The 7,863-nt window shown below is 42.7% G+C and overlaps 2 protein-coding genes across 3 annotated transcripts; one reads left to right on the top strand and one right to left on the bottom strand.

Moving 5' to 3' along the window:
- On the top strand, nucleotides 1–3,323 carry LOC105167629 (cyclic nucleotide-gated ion channel 2). The gene is made up of 7 exons (XM_011087411.3): nucleotides 1–808; nucleotides 1,183–1,398; nucleotides 1,482–1,798; nucleotides 1,895–2,006; nucleotides 2,092–2,328; nucleotides 2,415–2,501; nucleotides 2,590–3,323. The coding sequence occupies exons 1-7, from the start codon at nucleotides 185–187 to the stop codon at nucleotides 3,073–3,075; spliced, it is 2,079 nt and encodes a 692-aa protein (XP_011085713.2). The 5' UTR covers nucleotides 1–184; the 3' UTR covers nucleotides 3,076–3,323.
- A 100-nt stretch (nucleotides 3,324–3,423) lies between these two features.
- Nucleotides 3,424–7,863, bottom strand: LOC105167630 (cyclic nucleotide-gated ion channel 2). 2 transcript variants are annotated; one of them, XM_011087415.3, is made up of 8 exons: nucleotides 7,740–7,863; nucleotides 7,044–7,629; nucleotides 6,146–6,361; nucleotides 5,075–5,370; nucleotides 4,854–4,965; nucleotides 4,527–4,763; nucleotides 4,315–4,401; nucleotides 3,424–4,126 (listed from the first exon to the last, which is right to left on the bottom strand). In XM_011087415.3, exons 1-8 carry the CDS (start codon nucleotides 7,769–7,771, stop codon nucleotides 3,632–3,634), a joined length of 2,061 nt encoding a protein of 686 aa, XP_011085717.1. In that variant the 5' UTR covers nucleotides 7,772–7,863; the 3' UTR covers nucleotides 3,424–3,631. The 2 variants fall into 2 exon arrangements, with proteins under 2 accessions (XP_011085717.1, XP_011085714.1); XM_011087412.3 differs by having other exon boundaries at nucleotides 7,734–7,835.

Genomic DNA, 7,863 nt, shown 5'->3' with positions numbered 1-7,863 from the left:
CTTCACTCCACTTATCATCATCATCATCACCACCAAATGCTATAACAGCAACATCATGGACATCCAGTGACAAAAACCCATCACCCCACCCCCTTCATACTACAATTCTTCCACGATTTCCCTTCTCCAATTCCTCATCCACACACACACTCCTCTCCAATCCCATGGTTTCCCTCTCCCCAAGATGTCTTCTCATCAGAGTCCAGACCTCCATTTCTCCCTCCCAAGGTGGTTTGGATTATTCCGCCGAGACTCCGACGACGCCGACGACACCCGCTTCTCCACCTTCGGCGAGTGCTACGCCTGCACTCAGGTCGGTGTCCCGGCTTTCCACTCCACCAGCTGCGACAAGGCACACCAGCCGGAGTGGGAGGCCTCCGCCGGTTCTTCCTTGCTCCCCATAAAAAACCGCCCAGGACCCAAGAACCGAACCTCCTTTCGCTCCCGCGTGTTGGACCCTCGGAGCAAGCGCGTCCAGAGGTGGAATCGGGCGCTATTGCTCGCGCGTGGGATGGCGTTGGCCGTCGACCCACTTTTCTTCTACGCGCTGTCAATTGGCCGCGGCGGCTCGCCGTGCTTGTACATGGACGGGGGGCTGGCGGCGGTGGTGACGGTGCTTCGGACTTGCGTGGACGCCGTGCACCTATGCCACCTGTGGCTGCAGTTCCGGCTGGCGTACGTGTCGAGGGAGTCGCTGGTCGTGGGGTGCGGGAAACTCGTGTGGGACACGCGTGCGATTGCTGCTCATTATTTGCGGTCGGTCAAGGGGTTCTGGTTTGATGCTTTCGTGATACTTCCCATACCTCAGGTGACAGTCCTCAGAGTCTTAATCCCAACCTTAATTAATTACTAATTAAAATTTTAATGTAAATTAATTACCAAAAAATGTATTTTGACTGATGTTGATATCTTTTTCCTTGTAAAATTATTTTTTGTAATTTAAAATTAACACGTGATAATAGTATTAAAGTTTCACTTTTTAATATTCATGTCCAGACATATCCTACGTGGAATATAGATTATATATTGGGTAGAAATTTAGGAAAAAAGGAAATGATTTCATGGCAGAGTTGAAATATTATGGAGTTTATAGTTTCTGACAAACCTACTATGAAGAAAGATTTTGCAATTTTTGATGTTTACTACACAGTATCCTAAATATTTCCTAAAAACGATTTGCAGGCAGTATTTTGGTTGGTGGTGCCACGACTGATAAAAGAGGAGCAGATAAAGCTGATAATGACGATTCTACTGCTCATCTTCTTGTTCCAGTTCCTACCTAAGGTCTATCACAGCATATGCTTAATGAGAAAAATGCAGAAGGTGACCGGCTATATCTTCGGCACCATTTGGTGGGGTTTCGGCCTTAATCTCATAGCATACTTCATTGCTTCTCATGTAAGTATATAATCAAATTCAGTACCTTATCAAATTCAAAATCAGTGGTGTGATGATAACTTTCCTTCGTGATCGATGTTTAGGTTGCCGGTGGTTGCTGGTACGTTCTTGCCATAAACCGTGTCGCGTCGTGCCTGAAGCAGCAGTGTGTGAGGAGCGGGACTTGCAATCTGTCATTATCATGCTCGGAGGAGGTTTGTTATCAGTTTTTACTGCCGTCCGGGACGTTGAACAATCCATGTGGTGGTAACTCGACGGTTGTGCTTAGGAAGCCGTTGTGTTTGGATGTCAATGGACCATTTCGTTATGGAATCTATAAGTGGGCTCTTCCTGTTGTGTCCAGCAATTCTGTTGCTGTCAAGATTCTGTACCCCATTTTCTGGGGACTGATGACTCTGAGGTAATTACCTCTGTATACGACAGACGCGTTGTTAGCTCGTTAGGTTAGGAGTTTGCCGTGGATTTTCATTTAAAAGTTTCTTGTATTTGGTTTCAGCACTTTCGGCAACGACTTGGAGCCAACGAGTCACTGGTTGGAAGTGATGTTCAGTATATGCACTGTGCTCAGTGGTCTAATGTTATTCACTCTGTTAATTGGTAACATTCAGGTACGATTATTGTATGTTTTGGTGTTGAAATTGAAGTAGAGATGGTGCATTGAGTCGCCTAGTGACTAAAATTCTACTGCTACAGGTATTTCTGCACTCGGTCATGGCGAGGAAGAGGAAAATGCAACTGCGGTGCAGGGACATGGAGTGGTGGATGAGGCGGAGGCAATTGCCGTCTCAACTGAGACAAAGAGTTCGCCGTTATGAACGCCAAAGATGGGCAGTTATGGGCGGTGACGACGAGATGGAACTGATTCAAGACTTGCCTGAAGGACTTAGGCGGGACATTAAACGCTTTCTTTGCCTCGACCTCATTAGAAAGGTGTGAATGAACTTTTACTTGTTCAACTGTAGTGAAAGATCAACAACTGAATTCTTGCACTAACTTGGATGTACATTTATCTTTAGGTAGCTCTGTTCCACAGCTTGGACGACCTCATCCTCGACAACATATGCGACCGTGTGAAGCCCCTCATTTTCTCCAAAGACGAAAAGGTAGGATTCCTAAAACAATTGTCTTAACAATTGACCCTGTAAATGGTGACCTCGTGGTTTACTTTTGCAAATTCCCTGTTAAAACCAGATAATACGAGAAGGTGACCCTGTGCCGCGGATTATATTCATCATGCGTGGCAGTGTGAAGAGCAGCCAAAACCTCAGCAGAGGGATAGTAGCAACGAACATACTGAAGCCTGGTGGCTTCTTTGGGGATGAACTCCTCTCTTGGTGCCTTCGCCGCCCTTTTATAGACAGACTTCCAGCTTCTTCTGCCACATTTACCTGCATTGAGTTGACAGAAGCGTTTGCCCTAAAAGCAAACGATCTCAGGTACATAACAGAGCATTTCCGCTACAAATTTGCAAACGAGAGGCTTAGACGCACTGCCAGGTACTATTCATCCAACTGGAGGACTTGGGCTGCTGTTAACATCCAATTGGCTTGGCGGCGATATATTCTGAGGACGAGACGTGCAGTGAGCTTTCACTCAGATAATGGAGATAGTGATCGGCGCCTCCGGCAATATGCTGCGTTCTTTATGTCGATTCGACCCCATGATCATCTTGAATGAGAACAACTTCTGCATATCTTTTACCTCCCGGGCATTACTATGATCTCAACACGTATTCTTCTGCATATCTTTTACCTCCCGGGCATTACTATTCTCAGTACGTATTTTTTTATGAATTCTTTCATTGTTGTGAAGAATTTTAATGAGTTCCTCTACGTTTCTTTTTAGGGGTAATTCAATTCAAGTGGCATCAGATGTATAAATATTGAGAATTTCTTTCATTTATGTAAGAAAGTAATATTTGATAATCCTGTCGTGTTGAGGCTTCTCTGATTTTGTGAGAACTGACTTTTTTCTAAAAAATTAGGATCAACGCCGATTTCTCAACTTCGCCCAAGATGATTCAAATTCATAAACAACAATGTGATCTTTATTATGTAATGATTACTTTCTCAAATCTCCAGATTCTTACAGCTACATATAAAGTGTTAGAGAGATTACACTTGACCATGACATGTATATATTGAATGAAATAAAAGACGCAATAATATTTTTCAACGAAAGATGGGACTTTACTGAATCACTAAAAAAGAAAAACTAATTGAGAACTTAGATTTCATTCAAGATGATCATGAGGCCTAAGAGACAAGAACATGGCAGCATACTTCCTGAGCCGACGATCACTATCCCCACCACCATTCTCTGATACACGATCAACCACGCCACTCCTTGTCCTCCTCGCGTAATGCCGCCAGGCCAATTGTATATTGACAGCAGCCCACGTCCTCCAATTGGACGAGTAGTACCTTGCCGTCCACTTCAGGCCCTCGTTTGCAAAATGGTAACGGAAGTTATCTGTTATGTATCGCAAATCATCTGCCTCAAGAGCAAACGCTTCTGCTGGTTGAGTACAGGTGAATGTTGCTGATGATGCCGGAAGGCGGTCAAGAAACGGCCGGCGAAGGCACCATGAGATCAATTCATCTCCGAGAAAGCTTCCAGCTTCTAGTATGCTTGTGGCCACTTTTCCTCTTATGAGACCTTGACTCCTGCTGACTCGTCCGCAGACAATGAAAACCATCCGCTGCACTGGATCTCCTTCTCTGATGATCTGCCAATGGAAGAAGAGATTGATAAGTGTGTTTTCCTAGGACAATGTTAGTCAGGATCTTCTATAACAACTCTTTTGACTTACGAGATTCTTGTTTTCTTGAGACATTCTAAGCAAAGCAAAAATTTAGTCTGAAGAACAGTGGGGTAGAAAGTCAAGAGTGCAGAACTATAGAAAGGCCTTTGAACCTTTTCATCTTTTGAGTACAATAGAGGCTTGACTCGATCACAAATGTTGTCGAGGACAAGATCGTCTAAGTTGTGGAACAGTGGCACCTGTGACGGATCATATCATACATTAAGATTGAAATGTTGGAGTGCCTGTGAAGTGAATTCTTTACATGTACAAACCGAATTCTGTATAATTATGACAAGAAGACGAAAGACTAGAATGTCCAAACCTTTTTTATCAGATCTAAGCAAATATAGCGCTTAATCTCTCGTCTGAGGCCTGACGGCAAATCCTTGATCAATTCCATCTCATCTTGTCCTCCCATCATCTCCCATATTTGGTGTTCATATTTCCTTACTCTTCGTCTGAGCTGAGACGGTAATTGTCTGTGCTTCATCCACCACTCCATGTCGCGATACCGTAGTTGCATTTTCCTCCTCCTCATCATGACAGCATGCAGAAAAACCTTGACCCGCCGGCATAGAAGAGCATATCAGCAGTCATTAACAGCTCGAAAAATTGTAAATAAAACGTCGAATAAGGAATCACGAAAGACCTGAATATTTCCAATCAACAGTGTGAATAGCAGCAAACCAGCTAGCACCATGCATATGGAAAACAACACTTCTAGACATTGGCTTGTCGGTTCAAGATTGTTCCCCATAGTGCTTGAAGCAAACCCCACAAGAAAAGTTAGCGTTAACCCCGTCTAACATTCTCATTACAAAAGAGCAGGTAAGGTCTGACCCTCAACGTTCGGTTGATCATAATGCTTACCTGAGAGCCATTAGGCCCCAAAGGTTCGAATAGAGAATTTTAGCAGTGAAAGAATCGGTCGACATGAGAGGAAGGGCGAACTGATAAATCCCATAGGGAAAAGGTCCAAGGCTATCCAAGCACATTTGAGTTTTAGCAACTATAAGTGAATTGTTACCATGAGGATTTGTGGATGTAGGACGACAAGCTTCCATCGAGCAAGATAGTGGGAGATTACAGCTTCTTGTGTCACAGTTTTGAGTGAGGCACGATGCTATCCGTCGGACAGCTAGGATATACCAGTATCCTCCTGATGCCTGTCACTCAAGAAGTTGACAAAAAGAATCTTGAACAGATTATTAAATAGTCGAACTTGAAATATGAGGAATTCTTAGGACTTGTTCAATTTGTCCGATATGTTATGATATATTATTATGTCTAAGGCTAATAGACCGATAACGCCCATTGGAGATGACCCGATGTAAAAATTCCAAGATATATATATATATATATATATAATAAGAATCAAACCCAAAAATTGTGATATAATAATTGAGACGAGTAGGTGTACATGTATTTCATATTTTGTTTGAAAACGATTATCTTGCCCCTCTATTGCTAGCTATTCAAAGAATTTTTTGCCTAAGGCTATTTTAGGAAAACGTATACGACCTTCTTAACAAGTTGAACTTATCAAACATTTTGGGTTATAAGGCTATTTCACGGAAACTAATATGAACATCTCAAGTAATCAAGTTTGCCAAACATAACAAGAGTACATTTTATAATTAACATATCTTAAAACCATCTTACTTAATGTAATTGGCCACATAATGATATGTTTTCGTCAATACTTAAGCAATTGGGGGACAAGATGGTCTTTTCAATAAAAATCTACAAGAGATCAAATGACTCTTGGGTCGAATTCTTTATCTAATACTTCCGCAGTTCAGTATGAGACTATCTTAACATCATGGGCCTTCATTGATATAAAAGAATATTTAGTTAGCATAAATATAATAGTATAACCAAACATATAATCCAGAGCAAACATAACCTTAGGAGATTTAAGGTGGCGTGAATTCCACGTACATTAGATGCGAGGAAGTATGCTATGAGATTAAGACAAAAGCCCCACCAAATGCTGCCGAAGATGTATCCTGTAACTTTGCGCATTCCTCGCATTAGACAATAGCAATGATAGACCTTGGGAAGGAACTGGACTAGGAACGTTAGCTGAAGAATTATTGTCAACTCCTCAATTCTATTTTCCCTTAATAGCATCGGAACTAGAAGCCAATACGTAGCCTGGCATGAATGCAACAATTTCAAACGTAACATGAGAAAAGTTGTCCAAAATAGCATCCATGAACTATTATGGTAAATTCATTAATCATTACCATAGGACTATGATAAGCTATAGAGTGTCGGAATTGAGAAGAACCACTAATGATAAGTTAACACGAAACTTCACGTTCCGCTTTGTTGTTTATTCCATATTGTAAAAACAACATCGAAATGCCACTTAGTAGTTTTGTGTTGTTCTCTCATAGAAGAGTAGTTATTCGAAACACGTGTGATTAGTTCCACCGCGATAAGAAAGGAGATAATTATAGCAAACTAGAAACAAGTAGATAAAGGAAGATAATAATTATAGCAAACTAGAAACAAGTAGATAAAGGTCCGATGCTCTGTCATATTTCATAGTCATAATCAGAGTACTCGAAAATCGTCCACTTAACAATCTTTACCAAAATAAATGCAAAAAGAAGCCCATCCAGACTTTATCTTTCACCAAATACATGAAGTATGTCAGAAATGACATGTAATGTAATAGTTCATGATACATGTATAATCTCTGAGTTACAGTTCGGACAAGTATTTGAAAATCACACGGGCAGATGCTAAAGGGGTCTTCTTGTAGTATTAATTCTACAATGTCTGATTTCTTGCAATATTAACAAAAAATAAGGAATGCGTATATATTTACCTGAGGAATGGGCAATACAACAAATACATCGAACCAAAACCCATTGGCGGAGAGCAAATAGTGAGAGGCGATCGCACGTGGGTCCCGCACGAGTTTCCCGCAGCCGACAACCAGCGACTCCCTCGACACGTACGCCAACCGGAACCTGACCAGGAGGTGGCACATGTGCACCAGGTCCACGCACGTCCGGACCACTGTAGCCAATGTCGCCATGCCACCGTCCATGTAAATGAACGGCCTCCCACCTCCACCTCCGCCTCCGCTGACGGATATAGAGAAAAAGTAGAGAGGGTCAGTGGCCAGCGCCACGCCTCGGGCCAACACAATTAACCGGTTCCACCGCTGCACATTTGTGCTGCGGGGGTCGACAATCAGCCGCCGGTTCTTCGCGGCGGAGCTGTTTCTGCTGGAGCGGCTCGTGATGGGGACAAGGGAAGAACCGGCGGAGGCCTCCCACTCGGGCTTGTGAACTGGGTCGCATGTGGTTGAGTGGAAAACGGGGACGCCCACCTGTGTGCATGCGTAGCAATCGGTCGGATACTCAGTAAAATCATCGTCGGAGCTCCGGAAAAGCTTTCCTATTAACCTGATCAGGAAAATCAATCAAGGAAATAAAAATTAAAACTCACATTGGATGAAATTAAGGAGTGAAAAATCAAAATCATATTGAAGAGATTGATGAGGAAGAACTTGGACATGGCGGTCTGGACATGGGAACTGAACAGCATTGGGAAGAGGATTGAGATTGATGTAATTAATCAAGGTGGAAAAGATGCATTAAAGAGAAGTGAGCCGTATGCTGCAAATTAAACTGGAGGGA

This window comes from Sesamum indicum, linkage group LG8 (assembly GCF_026168435.1).
Source record: "Sesamum indicum cultivar Baizhima isolate 11 linkage group LG8, ASM2616843v1, whole genome shotgun sequence".
Taxonomy (NCBI): Eukaryota; Viridiplantae; Streptophyta; class Magnoliopsida; order Lamiales; family Pedaliaceae; genus Sesamum; species Sesamum indicum.
Note: the sequence above shows the minus strand (reverse complement) of the source record. Positions and strands in the feature narration are given on the sequence as shown.